General features: G+C 44.0%; 1 protein-coding gene across 1 annotated transcript in view; it reads right to left on the reverse strand.

The window, feature by feature from the left end:
- Positions 1-24,603, reverse strand: part of LOC139346285 (syntaxin-12-like) — a 51,210-nt gene that overhangs the window by 15,980 nt on the left and 10,627 nt on the right. The window contains exons 3-4 of the mRNA XM_070985293.1: positions 13,326-13,395; positions 12,781-12,880 (exon numbers count right to left, since the gene is read on the reverse strand). Coding sequence (XP_070841394.1) covers positions 12,781-12,880; positions 13,326-13,395 — 170 coding nt within the window. The remainder of the gene's footprint in view (positions 1-12,780; positions 12,881-13,325; positions 13,396-24,603) is intronic.

Below are 24,603 nucleotides of genomic sequence, written 5' to 3' on the forward strand. Positions count from 1 at the left end.
TTGTTGAAAACAAAACAATGGAACAATGGTCAGTGGAAATCAAAATCATCAGGGCAGGATTCAAAATCATACCAAAAATCAATTCATAATGTGACTCAGTAGTGTGTATGGCCCCCATGTGCCTGTATGCCCTCATCATCCAGGAACTGACTACACACGCTGGCCACATGAGGCCAGGTCACTGCATGAAAAGTAGCATTTCCGTCAATTATCGTCACTGTAAATTGCCGTGGAAGTTCTCTCAGCCCCTGTGACCGTGAGGTGTTAAAATGCAAATGTAAATGCTGCAAACTATACAAATGCAAACTGGGATTGTGTGCGTTGTGACAGTTTTCTTAGGGCATGTGAGGGAGAGAGGGTTTTTTTTCTTTTAGGGCGCCAGCCAGGTCTCTCTCCTGACATATAAGATGTTTGATTCAGTCAGTCAGTTAAGTTCTTACCTATCATTATTTTTCATATAACACGACACATTTCTTTTTCCCCAACATACACAAAGGCAATACATTTGACCATGCACACCTTCACTCATGAAAATAACCTGAGCAACACCAAATCACAACAGCACAAAATATTGTAGTTAACATAAACACTGTATTTGTGGATCCCAGAGTCACAGCGTGGCAGTTAAGACAGTTCATTCCAATCAAGAAGAAAAAAATATATAAAGTCTTTTCCCAAACACAAAAACGATGAAACCCTTCAGAACAAAGCAAAAAAATTCATAAAGAACAAAAAGCGCCTCAGTCCGAGTGATAGGAAAAAAAACAAAAAACAAAAAAAAAGTGTGTTTAAATAATATTATAGGTTACATGCAGGATAAGAGTCCTGACTCTCAAAAGCCTTTCATTTTCCACTTAAATTGCTAAATCAAATTGTGAAAATTAAAGCATCTACAGTTCTTGGACACGTCACAATTTTTCGCATTTTGCCACCACAACACCAGATGAACAATGGTTGCTTGATTAGCTTGCAAAATTCCAGCAGGGTAAGTCCACTGATGATTCTTTAAGTAGGAATAAAAAGGGAACACACCAAAGTAACTTCCATCCATCCATTCTCTATGCCGCTTATCCCTTTCGGGGTCACGGGGGGCCGGAGCCTATCTCGGCTGTCAACGGGCGGGAGGCGGGGTACACCCTGGACTGGTCGCCAGCCGATCACAGGGCACATACACACACCATTCACACTCACACTCACACCTAGGGGCAATTTAGAGTCACCAATCAGCCTAATGAGCATGTTTTTGGTCTGTGGGAGGAAGCCGGAGAGTGCCCGGAGAGAACCCACGCATGCACGGGAAGAACATGCAAACTTCACACAGAAAGGCCCGACCCGGGAATCAAACCTGTGACCTTCTTGTTGTGAGGCACGCGCACTACCTGCTGCGCCACCGTGCAGCCACCAAAGTAACTTATTTTTTATTTTCGATGATGTCAGTTTAAAGAAGTTTACATGTTTTATAAAATATTCAGGTACAAAAATAGAAAATCAAAGTACCTAGCAAAATCACAGCATGTTTTTCTTTCTACACAACAAAAATTGTCTCGTGAGAAATTCCGAGAGCGCGACCTTGCATATGATTGGACGCATCCTCTGACGCAATGACGTCGGCAGAAAACGACCTCGGCGCGTCTGTGAACACAAATCGAGTTTGAATCAGAACAGTTACATTTCGGGTCCTGCTAAACTTTAACTCTGTTTATACAATGGCCGGACGTAGTCTTCAGTTCATCCCAGAAGGCACTCCTCTGCGACGAGTGGATGGCCTGGCTGCGAGCGACCATATCCAGAAAGTCCAAACAATTTAGAGAAGAAACTGCTGAGCGCCTTCAGTGGATTGTCTCTGCTGCTAATGCAGCTGATCGCGCAATTGGCGAGGAGAATGGAGCGTGATAAAAGCCAGACTGCTTGCTCTGGAGGAGCAGCCCCGACCGAACTGCAGCTGTGGAGACGAAGAGACGGGTGCATAAGTTGCAGTAAGTAACGTTAGCATTTAATACTACATTGTGCAGTTTTTAGGCCGCCAAACCTTTATTACTCTTATTGCACTACGTTCCGAACGTTTGGTAACCGTTCATGTTACATTTAACATTACAATGTATTTTGTATTTTGAAGGAAAAGGTGCGACATCTGCACAATAGTGACGGAAAAGACAAGCGATATGAACCTGAGCAGGGGTAAGTTAAAATACAAAGAAATACACAGGAAATATTCTGCAGAATGTAAGTAAATATAAACGTTGCATGACGTGTTTGTACTTTTTGTGTTTTACAGACTTAACTCGTCCCATAATGAAGCGGTGACGTCATATTTGATGGACACTTTAACTGGGAGTCCAGACATGGATGGTGTGGACAGGAGTCTTTTTATGTAAGTGGGGTTTTGTTTTTTTTTTTTTTTACCCCTTTCTGTTGTTTCTTGTTGTTTTTACTGAAGCCTGTCTTAATTATTTCAAATAAAAATATATTTTCTTCCAGCAGCCTTTAAGACATATTGCAAGACGGTGCGGAGGAGCTTCACGTATGCCCAGGCAGCTCTTTCAGTTCAGGCAGCAGCTGTGAAGATTTCAGCTCACAGCAGACAGAGAAGGAAGCAGGTAAGAGTTACATGAATGCAGCTTTATTTTCACAACAATGTAAAAATGGGCTGAATTTTATTTATTACCTGCATTGTTTTTGACAAACATAGTCACATATGTTATGTGTTATTGTTTCCAAGCAGTACTAATATTAATACCTGTATTTACAGCTGCTGGAAGCAAGAAGAGTGTCCTAGCTCTCCCAACTCTGCCAGACACTGCAAGGAGAGTGACCCAAAGTATGTGGCGACACACCGCAAGAGGCTTTGCATCGAGTCCCCTTCAAAGTGACAGGCGCCAACTCAGTATGACCCAAAGGCAGCAAAGAAGCATTTCCAGAGGCCTTAGACCTTAGGCCTTTCATGCACCATGGACCAGTGGCATGGCCCAACCCAGAGACTCTTATCAGTGAACCCCTCTGCACATTTCCTTGCTTTTTTTCCCCAGTAGTCACTGATTTTATTTGGTTGATCCTTGTTGATGTGTGTTTGCCACAATTTCATTAAAGACTTTCTCAAAATGTTTCTGTCAACTGTGCTCTTTGTGTTCTACTGTGTGGTAATGGGTAGTGTAGTTTTCAGAAGGTGGATAGTCAAATAAATGAATCATTAAAATAAAATATTATATATATACACACACACACACACACACACACACACATACATATACATATGTAATGATTAGAATTTTTGTTATATATATATATATATTTGTTTTGTTTTTTTTTGTGGTGCACAGATAACAGCAGAGATGCCATCCAATCACATGAGGATTTCCTTTTAAAATGCCTGTGGAATCATCCAATGGTTGTTTGTGAAGCCAGCAGGCCAGCCTGAGTAGATCAACGTTGGTAGCATTCATGTGCTAATTAGAGCTATTCTCACCTTCGTGGAGGCACGAATAACCACGCCCCCCGCCAACGGAGGGTCCGTTTCCGACGATATTCAGAGCGAGCGAACTTCCCCGTAAACTGGCCGTGAATTGCCAATAATCAACAAACTTCGCAGGCGTTTACTGGTCGGAAATGTAGTTTTTCATGCAGTGGGTATTGTCCTGCACCAGGAGGAACCAGCATAAGCTCTGACAATCGCGGATGAATCCTGGTTCAGCAGTCAGGGTACCATTGACTATGACATGGAGGTCTGTGCGACCCTCAAAGGATATGCCTCCCAGACCATCACTGACCCACTGCCAAACTGGTCGTGCTGGATGATGTTACAGGCAGCATAATGTTCACCACAGCGTCTCCAGACTCTTTGACGCCTGTCACATGTGCTCAGTGTGAACCTTCTTTCATCTGTGAAGAGAACAGGGCGCCACCTCATGCTACCGGTAGTGACAAGGTAACTAACAGAACTCAAAATGAGAGAAGAATCAGTCAGGAAGAATTAGGAGAGAGCAATTGCCTGTGGCCACCACATGCAAAGCCATTCCCTTTGGTGGGGTTGTATTGCTTTTGCCTCTCCATTGCACCTGTTGTCACTTTCATTTGCACCAAAGCAGGTGTAACTGAGTCCCGATCACTGATCATTGTTTCCTAAATGGACAGATTAATATCCCTGAAGTTTAAATGACTTGGTGTTATACTGTAATGATCAAGTGTTCCCTTTGAGCAGTGTGGATACATGTATGATCAGCATAACAGTGATATGAAACTTCTTGAAAGCGGCTAAACAAATGACCGACAGGAAGCATGTTCAGTGAAAAAGGACTGGTCGAAAGGCGAAAGTGCTGAAACCTCTCATTAAGTGGCCAAGCAAGAGAGCTGTTTTAAGAAGAATGCCCAAAAGTTTCAGAAGAAACTTCAAAAGATGTAGGTGCATTATTGACTGTACAGAGATTTTTATTGAGAGACCAAGTAACTTGACTGGCCGGGCCCAGACATGGTCTACATTCAAACACTACAATACTATGAAGTATTTAGCTGGCATTACACCCACTGGAGCTATCTCCTTTCTATCTTGGTTGGGGTGGCCAGTTGTCAGACAAGGAGATTACCAAGAAATCAGGATTTTTAGATCTTTTAGAACCAAAAGATGAGATTTTGGCAGACAGGTGTTTTTAAATTCGAGAAGAGCTTGTGATGTACGGTGCTACCCTGAAAATTCCTCACTTCATCAAAAGGAAAAAAGCAACTACCTGCTAATGAGGTTAATGCATCAAGGCAGCTATCACATGTAAGAATTCAGATCGAAAGAGTTATCGGCCAGTGGAAAAAGAATCTTAGAATCTTACGAACAGTCATTTCATTCTCACAACTTGACCTACTTGATGAGGTAGTGATTTTGTTTGGTGCCCTAACTAACCTTTGCAAGTCCGAAGTTCTCGGACGATACAGTGTAGCTGCCACTTTTTAGGGCAACCACAAGGGCAGGGAGCCAAACACAACAGATTAGGGATAAAAGTTGAAGGTGAGCATATTTAATAAAAGTATATCTCTCTTATCGCTCTTATTTATTCACATAGAATGACATCATTTACATAGAATGACATAGAACATAGATATAGAACATAGAACATTCACAGAATATTAAACAGAAATTATTCACATACAATGCACGTGGAACAGGTGCTGTTCAAGGACAGGGCATCGGCATACTTATTGTTGTCCAGGGAATGGTAGGGCAAAGGCGTGGCATAATGGCTTCAGTCTGCGACCAGTCTGTGACCAAGTGGTACACTGTTTTAAATGTCATTCCTACTACAAGCATTATTGATCTATTTGTTATTGTATGAATTATTAATGTTAATTTGACAAAGGAACTTGAATGCATTGTTAAAATACCTGCATTTGAGTGTAATATTATTGAATTTAAATGTAATCCTTAAATGTGACCCGCCACGAGAAAACCAGCAACAAGCTGGCCTGGCGCAAGTTGAGTAAACAACGAAAAATCGATATATTTTTTTTAAATTTGTGATTTTCCTTTTTTTTTGCAGAATATGTAAGTTGAAATCATGAAGAAGCCACTCCATGTTTCAAATAACAGTATTGGGGGCCTTAAAACTGTGAACTTTATATTTGAATTTGGGTTGTTTTTGCAGAAACTCACGGTCCTAGTTGGGGGTGTGGTAATTCAACAGTAAATTAGCATACTGGCTTTCTTTGGCTATTCACATGCTTCTGTTCTTTTTTCGGCCAATCAGCTGCACGTGAAAAGGGAACCACGTGGCTACTTATGCAACTTCTGATTATGCCGACAACGATCTCACTTCTGCTTCTGAACCCGAACTAGAACATGAAACTGAAGAAATCAACGAGAGCGACTGCATTACACTGAAGAACATCCCTAATCTACAGTTGACCTTAGCTGAAGATGAAGACGATGAATTATGATTATGAAGAGTAGTAGTAGTGATGGCGGCGCGTGCGGACGCAGCGGCTCCTCTCTGTCCCAGTAATGTGGTGTCTACATGTTTGTCTTTGTCAGTGTGTTCGAGTGATTTTATGTTTTCGTCGGGCTTGTTTGTCCCAATGTGCACATACAGCCGTGGGACTCTTTTTGACATCGGCAACACAGCAATCTGCAAATTAAACCCAGCACACGCCGGCGGCCCGTTTCGACACTTACCCCCACTACTGCAGCGCACCCACAGAGGAAGCACCGCAGGCAGTGTGAGAGGAGGCGCAAGCGGGGAAAGCGTGGGGGTATCCGGGCTAGGCTAGCGGCAAATCCACACAAGCCAGCTATACCATCTATCGTACTCGCGAATGTAGGCTCCTTGGACAACAAACTGGACTATATACACCTTCTGAGATCGACCCAGCAGACTGTGAGAGAGTGCTGTGTTTTTGTTTTTATGGAAAAATGGCTCAGCACCCACTGCACCACAGAGTGACAGAATTTATTTTATTTAATATTAGAAATAAATATCTACATTTGCTCCTTCCAACTCTTAAGTATATTACCTTTCTTGTTTTTCATTTTTGATAACCGTTGTTCAAACTACTACAATAGTGAAGTTTATTGTGTTAGCCTGTATGTTTGTGTATTTGATATGGCCAGGTGTGGAGCTTTGTACAAGCCCAAACAGGCTTCACTCCCAGCCTGCACAGATTTGTATATGATTTGTGCTAAACAAATAAACTAAACTAAAATAAACTATACTGAAAAGTGGGACTGTGGTAAATTAAATTTATTTTGCATTTGTTCAAAGCTTCAAAGGAAATGCAGGTTCCACAGTGGCTGAATCTGGATTGTGGATTGCAGCTGCGTCTGATGCCTTGGCCCTGCCTGACATCCACTGCAACTGCTACTGCTATTATTACATCCACTGTCACTGTTACTGTGATTGCATGTCTGTCTCTCTGTCTCTGTCTCTGTCTCTCTCTGACTGCATTTCTGTCTGTCTGTCTGTCTGTCTGTCTGTCTGTCTGTCTGTCTGTCTGTCTGTCTCACTCTCCCTCTCTTGCTCTCCCTCTCTCACCCAACCGGTCGAGGCAGATGGCCGCCCACCCAGAGTCTGGTTCTGCCCGAGGTTTCTGCCTGTTAAAAGGAAGTTTTTCCTCACCACTGTCGCCAAGTGCTTGCTCATGGGGGAATTGTTGGTTTTCTGTAGATAAAAGAGCTTGGTCTGTACCAGCTCTATATGGAAAGTGTCCTGAGACAACTTCTGTTGTGATTTGGCACTATACAAATAAAATTGAAAATTGAATTGAAATATTTGTATTTATAAAAAGGGCCTTTCTGTTGCCAATGCTATCCTGATTTTGAAAAACCCCACCAGTTATCAATGATGGATGGGGAGAAGAGGTGGCTGGGGCAAACAGGGGCAAGCAGAAAGCTATTCTGCCATCCATAGTTTTTCCTAATAGTAGACCATATTTTCATTGAGTGTACTACAATGGGATTGTTCTTAACATAGTGCAATGAGCAAGAAGAAATAAAAGCAGGGTAAAGGGCCAGCAATGCCAGCAAGCAAGTACTATTTCCACTTCCTCTGAAAAATCCTTTCACCCCAGCACCCCTCATATGCTCTTTCTACTAAGGCACCATTGAAAGTATCCTGACCAGCTGCATCACTGTGTGGTATAGGAGCTGCAATTCCTCCAATCGCAAGACTCTGCAGCACATAAATGGTACATGGATTCTATTTATATAGGGATAGGATGCTGAACTCTCTCCCACCTATCCCCTCTGCCCCAAAAGAGTCTGGACTGTAATCACATCACAACCCCCCCCCCCCCCAATATCCAGCAACGACCACTTGATATAAAGAAACTATAAAACAAAATCTGCTGCGATCTGTACTTGCACTATGGACTCACAGTATTTGCATCACATTGCTATTGATCCTGAACTTGTTTTCTCTTTACTGTTGTCTTTTTGTCTTTATATTTTTGAACATATTGTAGAAACAATATTTCAATCCCTTCATGTCCTATTCATATGGAAAAGTTAAAGAAGTTGACTTTGACATGATCTAAACAGGTTGGTCAGTACAGAAGCAAGAGGGGGCTGATTCAGCAGCTTGACCGAAGCTATAACATTATTACCATGACCAAATTTTTCAAAAACAGCAAAAAGGAAGTCGGTAAAAGGCCAAGCTGTTGTTCCCAATGTCCTCACATGTGAACTTCATCTTACAGTCCACTTGATGTGTTGTGTGAAGGCCATGTGACAGTCATGTTTTTGGCTGTCACATCATAGGACACCATAGTTTCATCTGGGTCCAGTTTCAATCACAAAGTCCATCAAGTTTTGAATATGGTGAGATGTGTTGCCAGCCAAAGGGGCTGTGATGGTAGATATATATTTGGTAATAGTAGCAGTAGTAGATTACTGGTAGGCTGATACTGGATTCCACATAGAGACTTGTTTAAAAAGATTTAAATTCATTGATAATTTCCTTCCTGGTCAGTCAGAATTTCACCAGTGGCCACGTCACTTTCTGCTGTAAGTCTTGATGTGGCTGCTTGAGAAATCTGATGAGCCAGTAGGTGGTCAGCCTTCTCACCCTGCTCTCTGTCTGATCTGCTGTAGTAAGCTTAACTGATTCACCACTAGAAAGGAGATCAAAATCTAATTGGAGATCCTCTTTTTGTGTAGACTTGGCGAGGGAGAGAAATTTCAAATATTTATTCTAAATAAATATTACTAATATTTATCTAAAAATCTCTGAAAGGGGTTTAAGATGGGAGCAGTGGGCAGATTTAGTATAAGAAATTACTTGCCAGCTTTAAGAACTTCCTAAAGTTGTGATTCTTTCCCAGTATTATTAATAGAAACAAAGTGGTCTGTATAATAATTAAACAAATGCAACATATGCACCAAATATCTTCTGGCTCTCAACGAAGGCGGACGCTTTTTCTCTCGCTCTCTCCCTGCTCTTATCTGCCCTGCTGCTGCTCTTTGTCTTGTGCCGTCTGTGTCTGATCTATTGGAGTCTCTCTCTGCATTCTCTCCGAAAACCTAAAATTGTGGATTTAATCAGCTGGTCTCTCAATGCAATTGGTCAAATTTTCTCAACAAAGAGACTGCGTCAAGGTGAGCCCTCCTGCCTTGACAGAACATTTGCAGCCGGATACACGATGGACTCCTGGGAGAGGTGGAGGATCGTGTGCCTGTCGATCCTCTCTGTTGAGGATGTTGAATATGTCTACACATTTGGATTTATGTGACTTTCTGCTGTCTGAAGTTAGCAGCTTCCTGATTCATCGCAAAGTTCGGAAGATGATGGCAGGACACTTGGCTATCGAGAGGCTGCCCATCATGGTTGAGGGAATATGCAGGGCTGGCAACACTTAGACTCAAGCAACAAATGAGATCGGTCGCAAACTGGATGTGATTCTTGATCAGAATCGCAGGCTGGATGCGATTTCTGAACTCCTTCGCAGGGTGGATGCCAACTTGGAGAAGTTGTCAGCTTGGCTCGGATCAAATTGACCACCAAATTTGGATATATTTGAATTACAGCCACCGGGAGACTCAGAAAGACTCAAGGCAGACGAAAATTGCAGTGTCGGTCTAACCCAAACAATTGTTATCTTCATTGGCTCCCCGAGATAACCGGCCTTCCCAAGGTCGGTATCTCTCCACTCTCCTGGATGTTATGCAGACAAGACGCTCTGGTCCTATTTCCTCCCCCAAACACCCTCTACTCCCGTGAACTTTGTTTCTAGATCAGAACTCTCCAAGGTCGTCTCCATGTGTCTTCGTCATCAGTCAACAGACGGAAGAGACAATGCGTTGCGACTGAGCAGAGATGATGTACACGGGCTTACACATACGCACACACGAAGACACATATAACATGCACACCCCCCTCAAACTCAACGCCTTTGTGGCTCCCTCCCCCCTCCTTCCTTTGTCGCAACGTAGCATGGAGGGTTGCTGCGAGTCCCCCAAAATGTGGCTGCGTGCATGCCCCCCCAGTGTCTGTGCTGCGACACCCCCCCCCCCCCCAACACCCTCACCCGCTGAGGAGTCTAGTTTGGGATTTGCTTTTTTTGCCTCTTCCTCCCGCTTGTTCTCCTTTTCTCATCTAAGTAAACGGGGAGCTGATCGCTAGATTGTGCAGACCCACAGTTCTCCCGTTCCTTTGTATGTTTCTTGGACGGGATGTAACTGAAATGAAATTTCTCCTCTGGTGGACTAATAAAGGCATTCTGATTCTGATCTGTCAGCAACAAATTATTAAATCACCAGGGAGAGGACATTAATTTGTGCTGAAAGGCTAACCGTAATAAATGTGGGCAATGGTCAGAAATAACAATTGCTTCATCGTAACAGTGCTTGACACATAGCAGAAGTATTCTGTCTGAAATAAAAAAATCGATCTGTGAATATGATTGGTGGACAGGGGAGAAGTACATGATGCAAAAACTAGACAGATTTTTAAACCGTCAAGGATCAGTATCCCTTATTCTTAATTATATTATCCTTTCGGACTTGGAAAGTCGGAAAAATGGTTTTAGAGGATCTTTCCAGTTTTGAGTTTAAGACAGCTGACCAGATCACAATGAGTGGGACATTGTGTAGCTCCACAACTACAGACAAAAAAAACAGACAGAGAGATGAACTAAAATGACAGATGAACTAAAATATTCACCTTTGGTGAATAAACAACCATCAACCATCAGGTATGTGAGAGGATGGTTAGAGGCGGCCAGTATGGCCGTGAGGGACTGATTTGACCCCACTGACTGGGATGTGCTGTGCAGTGCACCTGGGGAGAACACTGACATTTTAACAAACTGCTTTACGGACTATTTAACTTCTGTGTGGAAAACACTGTGCCTACAAGGAAGGTACAGTGTTTCCCAAACAACAAACCCTGGGTGTTTGTTGTTTGGGACCCTTAGTCCCCTGACCCTTTAGATCAGGGGACACAGATGAGCTGAGGAGGGTGGAGAGGGAGGTGAAACAGGAGACAGCGAGAGGCAAGGACAGCTACAGGAGGAAGCTGGAGGAGCGCCTCCAGAAGAACAACACCAGAGAGGTTTGGAGGGGCATGAAAACCATCTCAGGTCACAGCAGCAACAGTGGAGGGAGCCCTGAATCTGGAAACCAGGAATGGGCAAATGAACTGAACCTGTTTTCAACAGCTTTCATTTCATTCCACCCCCGTTCCTTCCCTGACCCACTAGAGCTCAGACCAGACAATGTTACTTCTCCACACCCCCTCCATCCCCCTTGCAGCACCCCTTACACCAGCAGCACCCTCTTCCTTTAACCCCCCTCTGCTCCACTTCCACGAGGAAGGCTACAGGCCCGGATGGCATCAGCTCCAGACTACTCAGAGACTGTGCAGATCAGCTGTGCAGGGTCATACAGCACATCTTCAACGTGAGCCTCAGTCTGGAGAGAGTTTCAACCCTTCGGAAAACTTCCTGTGTGGTTCCAGTCCCAAAGACTGCACATCCCAGGGAGCCCAACCACTTCAGACCAGTCCCCTTAACCTCCCACCTGATGAAGACCTTGGAGAGGATTGTACTGAACCACCTCCGTCACCTGGTAGGCAGTGAGCTGGATGCCCTACAGTTTGCATATTGACCAGGCATTGGTGAGAAGGACACAGTCATCTACCTGCTTGATCGATTTCTTTCTCATGTAGAGCATACTGGAAGCATGGTGAGGGCCATGATTTTTGATTTCTCCTGTGCACTCATCACAATCCAACTATCACTGCACTGCACAGCCATCACTGGATGCATATAACAGGGGAACGAATTGGAATATAAAGAAAACTTTGTTGACTGGTGTGGGCTGAACCACCTGTACATAAAAGCCAGCAAGATGAAGGAGATGGTGACTGATTTCCAAAAGGAAGGTATCACAGACTACACCAGTGAACGTCCAGGGCTTGGACACTGAGATCATGGGGGATTGCAAAAACTTGGGTGTTCACCTCAAGAACAAACTAGACTGGACAAACAACACAGACACGCTGTACAGGAGGGGCAAAAGTCGTCTACACCTGCCAAAAAGACTGAGGTCCTTTGGAGTATGACGGACACTGCTCAAAAACTTTTATGACTCTGTAGTGGCATTTACAGCTTTCTATGCAAACTGGTAAGGAGAGCCGGCTCTGTCCTGGATTGCTCTCTGGACACCATTGAGGAGGTGGGTGAGAGGAGGAGCCAAGCTGACATTAATCATGGGCAATTCATCCCAACCCTTGCAAGAGACAGCAGAGGGTTTAAGCTGCTCCTTCAGTAGTAGTAGCTACATCCATTGTCGAAGAAAGATTGCTCTCTCTCTCTCTCTCTCTCTCTCTCTCTCTCTCTCTCTCTCTCTCTCTCTCTCTCTCTCCCCGTCGAGGCAGATGGCCAGGTTTCTGCCAGTTAAAAGGAAGTTTTTCCTTGCCACTGTCGCCAATTGTTGGGTCTTGGGGAGATGAAACAGTTTGGTCTGTACCAGCTCTATATGGAAAGTGTCCTGAGACAACTTATGTTGTGATTTGGCGCTATATACATAAAACTGAATTGAATTGAATATTGGCAATAGTACTTTTTATGGCAGGAGGATTTTTATGGCATTTAGTATTTTTAAAATTTGTATATCATGTACACATACATAGTTGTTTTTCTATTCTGTATCTTGTACACTTCTTTTATCTTTTAGGCCACTGTGTTTGCTTTTTGTAATACTTACTGGCTGTATCGATTGAATTTCCCCAGTGTGGGATCAATGAAGTCTAATCTTATACTCATCAGTGTATTCTAGTGAAGTATTAACAAATGTAGTCTGACACTTACTTGCTCTGAGGATGATGAGGGCAAAGGGACTGATCCCAGTTCTTTAAGGTGTTTGTTGGTTTCTTTTGCCAGTTGGTTGGTATAGTGTTGTATCTGCTGCCTGTGGAAAAATCAATAATTAACTGTAACAAAAGACTGCTTGTCCATCTGATGAGTGACGAGCTACAGAACCAAAGCTCCAGACTACCCAACAAAACTCAATATCCTGTATAATATAGTAACATATATAATAAATATATAATATGTGACACATTTCTGATGCATGTGACAGTACAGTGTTGTAGTTCATACCTTGTGTAATTTAAGTAACAACCTAAAACTGTGTAGAGATACTGTCTGGATGACAATGCTGTTTGCTTTAAAGATACCATTCCTGATGCTAGAGGCTAAGTCGTCATAGAAGCACATTTCAAATTGGACAGTTTAAGAGAGATTTTGATGTAGAGAGCTCGGGGACAGAGAACAAGATGACTAGCCAAATGTGACAAAATGTTTGGCAGAGAGAAGAAAAAACATGGGTGGTTACTGAAGGTAATGATACATACAGACGATCCTGGAGTTCACTGGTGTCCTGTCTGGTCCCCAGTTGGTTGACCATGCTCTTGATCTGAGCAGCTGTCATGAGAACAAGACACAGTCAGGGTAAATGGACTACATTTATACTGCATTTTCTACTCTACTTTTCTAGCTTACTTGGACAACTCAATGTGCTTGCCAATACATGCAAAATTCACCCATTCACATACGCGCACTCATACAGCATCAGGAGAAAGGTGAGGTTCAGTATCTTGGCCAAGGAGGCTTCAACATGCAGAGGAGCCAGGAATTGAACCACCACCCCAAAACAAGTGATAAGTCTCAGTCTTGCAAAAGAACTCATCTACGTATTCAATAAGGGTGCAAAAAAAAAAAAAAAAAATCATAGTGTGATGTGTACCTCAGTTTTAGGGTCATGGATCTGTATGTTTTCAGTACAGCAGGGATAACATGTGGCATGCAGTAAAATAACATTTTTGTCATTTATTTTGAAAACATGTTAACATTCAACAGTGGCTCTTTGTCCTTGTTCAGTATTAATCTCAATAAGTTTCAACACACATACAACTATGAGCATGTGAGTCTGAGATCAGATGAGCAGTCACATGATACTTTTTTATAATTTAAATATGAAACACACTGATACTTAGCTCGAGACTACCTGTCTCTTCTCATCACTTGATGCACTATAGACACAGAGCAGCTTACAGAAAGAGGAGATATTACACAGAGAAATATTAGCATTTTCTGAGGGAATAAATCCTCCATAAATTTTCATTGCTATGCAGATATTTAGGCAATAGTGTGACATTGCTTTTATAGAAAAGTTCTACAAGCGCATTTTATTAGTTAACAGTGATAAGCAACAGGGGACTATGATTTGTTTATTTAAACATTTATTTGGCTCTGCCAAAACACATAGTTCCGCAACTGGAAGGGAGACAAGGCTGTTGCCAAGCAACACATAAACATTTCCTACACACAAGCTTGCTACTCTGTGTCCGCATATTACCACTACTTTGTATCATTTACATTTATCTGAATGTTTCCATTTATTGTGCAACCACTGAAATAAGAATCTGTTGACAGATGCTTAGGTGGCATGATGTGTTTGTCTGATGAGTTAACAGCTCGATCAGAAAGCAGGTTGCTCCTTCGTTTCCGGCTCTCCATAGATGGTCTCGAGTAACTTTTTAGCAAGCTTTCAGACCCGTGAAACAAGTTTTTGTTTAGATATGTATTTTGTGTTCTGCGACACATTATCTATGAATCAAAATTGACATCATAGTTTGTGTCAGTTTATATAAAGCATTTCACCTATGCCCACTCAATGCCATGATCTCCCTCACCTTGAGTCCCACATCAGACAGTTTCTGTATGGCAGTGGCTCTCAGGCTGTGGTTGGTGTAAGGCATGTGTGTCCCTGCCTCCTTGCACATCCTGGGTAACATCTGTGACAGCTGGTTTACTCCCAGAGGAACGGCAGTATACCAGAAGCTGTCTGTTGTCACTGTTACCCTCCTCGGCTGCAGTAGGGCCTTTGCATCGGGTGGAATTTTCTTTAGGTATTTTTCAAGCGACGCTGCCGGGCAGAGCGCATTTCCTTGCTCCTCATACATAGCACCCCTCCGGTTTTCTCTCTCCAGTGAGTCTTAATGATTTTTTGTTTCTTCATTGAATGTCATGGTGAAATATTTTTGGTCCATTATCGTCACATTTAAGGATGAATGAGTCAGGTTTGAGATCCCGATTCCCCTCTTTGCCCCTGCGTCCAAAGTGCAACTGAATATCATACCAGACCTTGTTCAGCAAGCCTTTAGGATTGTCTGGACTCAGTGCTGCTGAATATTTAAGATGCGCTGGTCTTCACGTGAGATCGAGGAGTGGTGTGTTGTTTGGTCCTTCCCTGCCCTTCTTATCTCTTTGACGACTCCTTTGAAAACATTGTTAACTGGTATAAACTCTGGGTCCTGCATTAAGTTCCATGAACAGCTTACTGGAGGTTGAAGTCCAAGGTAGCTGCTGATGCTACAGAGCTCCCCTTTAGTTGTCCGCATAGATCCATAAAACTGCCTCAACACTGTGTTCAGCTCGGTCTTCTTGACTAACTGAAAGTTGACCTGGATATTTTTTAGATTCAGCCAAGTCTGAAGGCAGTTCAGGGCCCAGGTTGTCTGCCTTACGGTGTTAGCTTCATTTTTGCTCTTCTCTAATTTGTCGAGGTCGGCATTTCAGCACACCTGGTTTGTGCTGATGTATCCAAGCCTCTTTCCTTCCCTTCGTCCTCCTCTGAGTCCGATGACCATTCATAATTTAGATCAAATGTTATTTGTGGAAATATGTCCATCTTTTAAACAATTTCCCCTCTGGGATCAATAAAGTATTTCTGATTCTGATGTTTGCAGTGCAAAGTTTGCCACAATCTAAGATAGTTAACAACTGATATAACGTTAATTAATGAAGAACAGAGAACAGAACGCCTGTACAGTGGAGTGATAATGTCAGTAAAAAGTCCCAGTGCTGTTGTACTCTATATCAGCACTCACGGAATGTCTCTTGTCCAATCAAATTACTTGGTCAGAGCTAACTGTTGTATAATTATCACTGAAGCCAGAAGAAACCAATCAGTTGACAAGACTACAAGCGTGTCTTCTGGACATTCATTTTTGTTACTAAATTCTTAGTTACAGTACAGTACTTGGCCCTGAACACCTTAGAAGCTCACTGATATCTGATGATATTGCAATTAAGGATGGCTTTGTGCTGGCCTCCAGCACAACTATAAAGAATCTGGGAGTTATCTTTAGGTCTGTTAAATCCCACGTAAAACAAATTTCAAGGAATGCCTTTTTTCACCAACTTAACATTGGAAAAATCAGGCACGTCTCAAAACTACGCTAAACTAAAAAAAAAAATAACATGAAAAACTAGTCCATGCATTTGTTACTTCCAGGCTGGCTTATTGCAATTCCTTTCTATCAGGCTGCCAAATTCATTGCCAAATATTCTCCAGCTCATCCAGAAATGTGCAGCATGTGTCCTGACAAAAACAAGGAAAACAGATCATGTTTCTCTGATATTAGCCACTCTGAACTGGCTCTCTAGCCATAAGTGGTCAGACACCATGTTATCTTATAGAGCTTATTGTACCTGATTACCCAACAAGAACACTGCACTCCCAGAATGCAGGTTTATTTATGATTCCTTAAGTCTCCAAAAGTAGAATGGTAGGCAGACTCTGAAACTATCAAGCTCCTCTCCTGTGGAAACATCTTCCAATCTTTGTCCAGGAGGCAGACAATGTCCTTACATTTAAGAGTAGGCTTATACGTTTGCTTATTTTAAAACAATCCAATCCAGTTAGGGCTGGATGAGGCTTGTCTTGGACCAGCCCCTAGTTATGCTCCTATAGGATTAGACTGGAAGGGGACTTCCAATGATACACCAAGTTCCAATGTTCTTCTCTCCGTCTCCATCTGTATGCTTTCATGTCCTACCAAGGCACATTTCTAACTTAGCTTCTTTCCTGGTGTCTGAATTCTTTCTCATCTCGTAGGGTCCCATGATACTGGAGGCCATTGCTCATGAGGAATGGACTAAGATTCCTCAGGAACGCTGTCAGAAGCTGGTGTCTGGTTATACATCAGATTTGCAGCAGTTCATAACAGCAAAAGGGTGTTCTATTAAGTACTGAAGATCAAATCAAATCAAACTTTATTTATATGGCACTTTTCATACTTAAAAGCAACACAAAGTGCCTCACATAGGCTAAAAACAGCAAAAAAGAAAACACAGCCCTCCCGCCCCCGTAAACACACAGAGACATATAGAGACTCACAGACACGAACGTACGCACACACACACACACCCGCGCACCCATGTGGACAAGGCAAGGAATAAGCCACCTTAAGGGGCCATCCACACTGAGAGGGCCCCCGGCCGATGAGTAGGGAGTGCCACCCGAGACCACCCTGACCCAGGCAGACAGGAGGCCCCACATCGAGGTGCAGAGGCCTCCAGCCATCCAAGCCAGAGCTGTCTCCTCGGCTGCACCCCCATCAGTAGCCCAAGAGCAGCTCCCAGTGTGGGGGGCCCCCATGAGGAAATGCTGCGGCTAAAAACCAGGGGCCCCAATTAGGAAACACTCGGGTTAAAAACCAAGGGACTAAGACATAAACATTGAATGAAATAAAATGAGTAAATGAAATAAAGAGTAAATAAAAATGTTGTTAAAACATGCAACTAAAATATGATACAAATAAAGATTAAATATGATAAGAAGCCTGATTAAAGGAATGAGATAAATCAATTGAAAGCCTGATTAAAAACATCAACAGTCCCTCCGGCCCTGAGGTTCTCCGGCAGGCTGTTCCGCAATCGGGGGCCATAATAACTAAAAGCCGCACCCCCTGTGTTTTAGATCTTACTTTAGGAGTTGTTGTCGATGTGTAGATTAAAATCACCAGTTATTAAAATCCTGTTGTAGGTGGTATGAATGATTGATAAGAATTCAGAGAATTCGCTGATAAAAGAGGATGAATACTGAGGTGGTCTGTAGGCCATGATACAACAAATAGGAGGGCTGCTAAGAACAAAGGCATAGTGCTCAAATGATGTAAAACTGTCAAAAGGAACTGCATTTGCAGACATTGTAGTTCTTGTGATAGATGCAGTTCCGCCTCCTTTTTTGCCCCCCCAGTAAGGAATAAAAAGTTAAAATTTGGTGGGGAAGCCTCAGTGAGAACAGCTTAATCTTGGCAGTACTTCTGATGCTACCAGGAAATAAATCAATTCCAGTGAAAGACTTATGAACATGAGAGTAGAAAGAACAATCTTTACCAGTAGGATGCTGCTACCACAAAATACCAACCGTGTTCTTTGTTTACATTCAAGGTCCCATATTATGAAGCTTATTCAATAAGTTTCATAGGACTATGATTTCCATAAAACATGTTTTTGAAGCCGAAAATAGCTTTTAGGAAAAGATTCTCGCATCCCTCTATTTCAATCCCTTTCAGAATGCACTGTTTTTGGTGTGTGTAGCTTTAAATGCAAATGACCTGTTGCTGCCCCACCCCATGTTACCATGGTAACGAGGAGAGCTTAGACTCTAACATAGCACAACCCATGCGAAAGTAGTGGACATGGCGGCAATGAACAAACCAGAATGACGGGGTAAAACTAAACTAAAAGTCTCTACCTACCATTGCTACCCAAACGAAACATAATTCATACCCCAAGAAATTATATGCACATGTAACGAAAACACGAAAATGGCGTATGTCCACTTAGGTGTGTCTGCTGATTGTCACAGAAACCACACAAGCATGATACTACATGAAAGCAGAGTCTGAAGGTCCTCGTTGGTTACATAAAGAGGAGGGGGGAGTGCTCTTCATGCGATATACTGTCTCAAATACAACATTTACAGGGCTGACTACAGTCATTTACAACTACAAGGGATAGAATAGTGAGTTTCATCTATAATAACCTACTTAACTTCACTGTTCACACACCACAACAAACTAAATCTAGTCAGCCAATGCCACAAATTCAGATCATATTTTGTCTAGAACATATAGCCAAGTTTTTCCTAAGTAAATACCATATATTGCACATTTACACACATGAAATACTTTACATATATATAATAAAAATGTTCTCCTCCTTGAACCGACACCTTACCGTGGTGGAGGAGTTAGAGTACCCGAATGATCCTAGAGGCTATGTTGTCCGGTGCTTAATGCCCCTGGTAGAGTCTCCCAAGGCAAACAGGTTCTAGGTGACGGGTCAGACTAAGAGCGGTTTGTAAGCCCCTATGACAGAGAAACAAACAAGGAAGCGTCGTCTGGATTGACGTCACTGGGGCCCCACCCTGGAGCCAGGCCTGGGGTTGGGGCTCGCAGGCAAGCGCCTGGTGGCCGGATCTTTGCCCACAGGACCCAGCCGGGCACACCCCGAAGGAGCGGCGTGGGCCCGCCTTCCCGTAGTCCCACCACCCGCAGGAAGGATCAGAAGGGGCTGGTGCATTGTGTTCTGGGTGGCAGTCGTGGGCAGGGGCCCGACGACTCAAACCCTGGACGACAACTCTGGCTATGGGGACATGGAATGTCACCTCGCTGGGCAGGAAAGAGCCTGAGCTAGTGCGGGAGGTTGAGCGGTACTGGCTAGAGACAGTCGGGTTCACCTCCACGCACAGTCTGGGTTCTAGAACCCAACTCCTCGAGAGGCTGGACTCTCTTCTACTTTGGCGTTGCCTGCGGTGAGAGGCGGCAAGCTGGTGTGGGCTTGCTTACAGCCCCCATCTCAGCCGCCATTTGTTAGAGTTCTCCCTGCTGAGCGAGAGCGTCACTTCCCTGTGCCTATGGGCCAAACAGGAGTGTAGAGTACCTGGCCTTCTTGGATTCCCTGGGAGGGGTACTGGAAAGTGCTCCAACCGGGGACTGCATTGTTCTGCTGGGAGACTTCAATGCTCACGAGGGTAGTGACAGTGATACCTGGAGGGGTGTGATTGGGAGGAACGGCCTCCCTGATAAACCAGAGCGGTGTTCTGTTACTGGATTTGCTAGTGCTAGTCACAGTTTGTCCATGACGAACACCATGTTCAAGCATAAGGGTGTCCATCAGTGCACGTGGTACCAGGACACCCTAGGCCGGAGGTCAATGATCGACTTTGTAGTTGTATCATTTGACCTTCAGCGGTATGTCTTGGACACTCAGGTAAAGAGAGGGGCTGAGCTGTAGACTGATCACCACCTGTTGGTGAGTTGGATTCGCTGGCAGGGGAGGAAGCAGGACAGACTTGGCAGACCCAAATGTACCATGAGGGTCTGTTGGGAACGTCTGGCGGAATCCACTGTCAGGGAGGTCTTCAACTCCCACCTAGGGGAGAGCTTCGACCAGATACCGAAGGTTAGAGACATCGAGTCCGAATGGACCATGCTCTCCACTTCCATTGTGGATGCAGCCGTCCGTAGCTGTGGCCGTAAAGTCACCGGCGCCTGTTGTGGCGGCAACCCCCGAACCCAGTGGACACCAGAAGTAAGGGATGCCGTCAAGCTGAAGAAGGAGTCCTATCGGGCCTGGTTGGCTCATGGGACTCCTGAGGCAACTGACAGATACCGGCAGGCCAAGCATGTGGTTGTAGAAGCAGAAACTCGGGTCTGGGAGGAGTTCGGGGAGACCATGAAGGAGGACTACCGGTCGGCCACGAAGAAGTTCTGGCAAACGGTTCGGCGCCTCAGGAAGGGGAGGCAACTTTCTGTCAACACTGTTTACAGTGGAGGTGGGGAGCTGTTGACCTCAACTGGGGATATTGTCAGGAAGGAATACTTTGAGGATCTCCTCAATCCCACTGTCATGTCTTCCGTAGAGGAAGCAGAGACTGGGGACTCTGAGGCCGATTCATCCATCACCAGGGCAGAAGTCACTGAGGTAGTTTGCAAGCTCCTCGGTGGCAAAGCACCGGGGGTGGATGAGATCCGCCCTGAGTTCCTCAAGTCTCTGGATGTTTTAGGGCTGTCTTGGTTGACACGCCTTTGCAACATCACGTGGCAATCGGGGACGGTGCCTCTGGACTGGCAGACTGGGGTGGTGGTCCCTCTTTTTAAAAAGGGGGACCGGAGGATGTGTTCCAACTATCGGGGGATCACACTCCTTAGCTTCCCTGTCTATTGCAGGGTAATGGAGAGGAGAATCTGGCCGATAGTCGAACCTCAGATTCAGGAGGAACAATGCGGATTTAGTCCTGGCCGTGGAACACTGGACCAGCTCTACACCCTCCGCAGGGTGCTTGAGGGTTCATGGGAGTTTGCCCAACCAGTCCATATGTGTTTTGTGGACTTGGAGAAGGCATTCGAACGTGTCTCTCGCGTCATTCTGTGGGAAGTGCTCCAGGAGTATGGGGTTGGAGGCCCTCTATTGAGGGCTGTAGAGTCCCTGTACAACTGGAGCAGGAGCTTGGTCCGCATTGCCAGAATTAAGTCTGACCTGTTCCCGGTGCATGTTGGACTCCGGCAGGGCTGCCCTTTGTCACCAGTTCTGGTTATCATTTTTATGGACAGAATTTCTTGGCGCAGCCAGGGGCCGGAGTGGGTTCGGTTCGGGAGCCGGCAGATTTTGTCTCTGCTTTTTGCAGATGATGTTGTCTTGTTGGCTCCCTCGAGCCAGGAGCTTCAGCATGCACTGGGGCGGTTCACAGCCGAGTGTGAAGCAGCTGGGATGAGAGTCAGCACCTCCAAGTCCAAGGCCATTGTTCTTCACCGGAAAAAGGTGGCTTGCTTCCTCCAGGTTTGGGGGAGAGTTCCTGCCTCAAGTGGAGGAGTTTAAGTATCTTGGGATCCTGTTCGTGAGTGACAGAAGGATGGAGCGTGAGATTGACAGGCAGATCGGTGTAGCAGCAACAGTAATGCAGTTGCTGTATCGGTCTGTTGTGGTGAAGAAGGAGCTGAGCCGAAAGGCGAAACTCTCGATTTACCGGTCAATCTACATTCCTACCCTCACCTATGGTCATGAACTTTGGGTCATGACCGAAAGAACGAGGTCCCAGATACAAGCAGCTGAAATGAGTTTCCTCCGCAGGGTGGCAAGGTGCTCCCTTAGAGATACAGTGAGGAGCTCTGTCACCCGGGAGGAGCTCAGAGTAGAGTCGCTGCTCCTCCACATCAAAAGGAGTCAGCTGAGGTGGCTCAGGCATCTTAATCGGATGCCCCCTGGACGCCTTCCAGGCATGCCCCACCGGGAGGAGGCCCCGGGGAAGAGACAGGACACGCTGGAGTGACTATGTCGCTCGGCTGGCCTGGGAACGCCTCGGGATCCCCCCGGAAGAGCTAGAGTGTCCGGGGAGAGGGAAGTTTGGGCTTCCCTGCTCAGACTGCTGCCCCTGCGACCCAGCCCCAGATGAAGCGGGAGAAGATAGATACATGGATGGATGGATGGATGGATGGATGGATGGATGGATGGATGGATGGATGGATAATAAAAATTTATTAACCAGTCATGAATATTTGTACTTGGAAATACAGCGCAAGAGAAGGATTCACTGAATCCATTTTATAAAAAGTTGAATACAGAAGTTGACATTATAGAACATGTAAGAAATTCCCGAAGCTTAGACCCAGTGGAGTACCTGTGTATGTATTGCTTGACCGACTGGGTCGTGGGTTTGTATATGGAGACCATGCTGATTCCTAACTAGAAGCCAGCGATTAGCATTAGCTTGTGGTATATGGCAAGATACTACTTTATTAGTCTGTGTAAAACTGCAAAATAAGCAGTTGTGGCTCCCTGACAAATTTCTCAGGGGGGGGCAACTGTTGCAATGATGGCTAAGATGACCCGTTCATTGAGTAAAATTATAATAAATAAAAGTCAGATAGCTAACTTTACAGTGTTACATTGTATTGTTTAATTTGGTTTTCCTGTTCAACCACCAAATGACAACACCAGACATGAATTGTACATACTGTACAGTATTTTTGTATAGCTATATCAAGTTTAATGTCTCAAACACAATACATTAGGTTCCACAATAAAACACTTCGACCGTGGCATCAACAGATACATTGTCATCTACTAGAAATCACTGTTAGCACAGTCTACAATTTATAGGCACCATGGATGCCATAGCAATAATCAAATCATACTATCATCAAAACTGTAATTAATCAAATCTTAACAGAACAAGTTTAGTATATATAGTATTTGGCTGGCAATATGCAATCAATACAGCTATTTGCAATTCAACATTTGGAGAGCACAACATAACACAACTCACCATTTAATAACACACTCACTCAACAACTGAACGGTAATTGCCTTAATGAAATGATGGAGTTACAGTTGCTAGCCATGTCAATCTTGCAGTGTCCCGAGTCCCGACAATGCGCATGCTGTGAGTATCTTTTTTTTTTCATGCGCTGTGCGTATAGTCCAAGCATCAGTGCGTATGAGTAGTCTGCTGCGAAATGTTTAAATCCGGACAGTCAGGTCCCAAATTCTTCACCCTTTACTTGTCCATATCCGAACGACGAAAAAATGGAGTTTTCCTTCACCACAGTCGCCATCCTTCCTTCACAGTCTCCACTAGCCATCTTTTCTCTTCTCTGGACGTGATCGATTCGACGAATTGTCCAATCACACTAAGATTAAAAAATTGGAAAACAATGCCATTGGTCTGTGCGCACAGAGGTGTGAACTGGAAGCGAATTTTCATGCGCCAATGGAAAGCTGTCTCTGCTCGTAAACAACAAAAAAAGTTTGCTAGCTCTCATAGAGTCCAGTATGACCGGCGCCCTTGAGGAGGAGGGCTTTCTATCGAATGGCAAATCGCAAGTCTAGCCTAAAGTCGGACGCATTTAATGGTTGCTGGCAGTATGGCAGATACCACTACACCTTTGCACAAATCAAAATGCGATGTATTTTTGTTTATTTATTTCGTATTTGTTAGGTTTGACTGATTCATGGTTAATCTTGGTTGATATATAAAAGAGTCAATATCTCACAGGAGGGGCGGCGCCCTAGCGCCCTCTATTGACCAGCCGCCACTGAAAATAAGCATAGCTAAATGTTGGTAAATGCTGACATCTCCCTCAAACATGCATTAAATCATTAACAAGATCAGAAACATATTAAACAAAATGTTTGGATTCTACTGCATCTTGTGGAGTGATGTGCCAAAATCTACAGTAGCAGCTAGCTAACTTTTGATGGTTGAAGTCGTAATTTCAAAGCTAGCGATTAGCCTTAAATCGTTCTCAAAGCAAAACACACGTTACAACATGCAAGAGTTCACACTAATCTACAAAAGAAACACTCACAGCTAATTATTTGTATACTTACATGTCCCTCATCTGCAGGTATTCAACACAAAGTTGGAAGTGACCCCTCATTTAAAAATAAGTTACGTTTGCGCTGAGGCTATGGCAGGAGGTGGTTTTATTGCAAGTCTGTCTAAAATCAGATGCAAGTAACAGTTAAAGTCACCTCCAATGAAAACATTGGAACTGGAAACTGGTATCATATCAAAAGCGTTAAGAAAGAAATCATGATTGGCAATATTTGGGCCATAAATATTTTGCATTGTTACTGGAAGGGAATTTCAATGACCTGATATCATTAGATACCTACCATATGGGTCTGCCTTCATATTTTTATGAAACAGTACAGCAACACCTCCGGTCTTGCAAGTAAAAGGCGCTTGGAAAACCTGAGAAATCCAATTTGCTGTTTGTCAGCACTGTTCATTTACACTGATGTGCATTCCCTGAAGAAAAATTAAGTCTGGCT

This window comes from Chaetodon trifascialis, chromosome 17 (genome assembly GCF_039877785.1).
Source record: "Chaetodon trifascialis isolate fChaTrf1 chromosome 17, fChaTrf1.hap1, whole genome shotgun sequence".
Classification (NCBI taxonomy): domain Eukaryota; kingdom Metazoa; phylum Chordata; class Actinopteri; order Chaetodontiformes; family Chaetodontidae; genus Chaetodon; species Chaetodon trifascialis.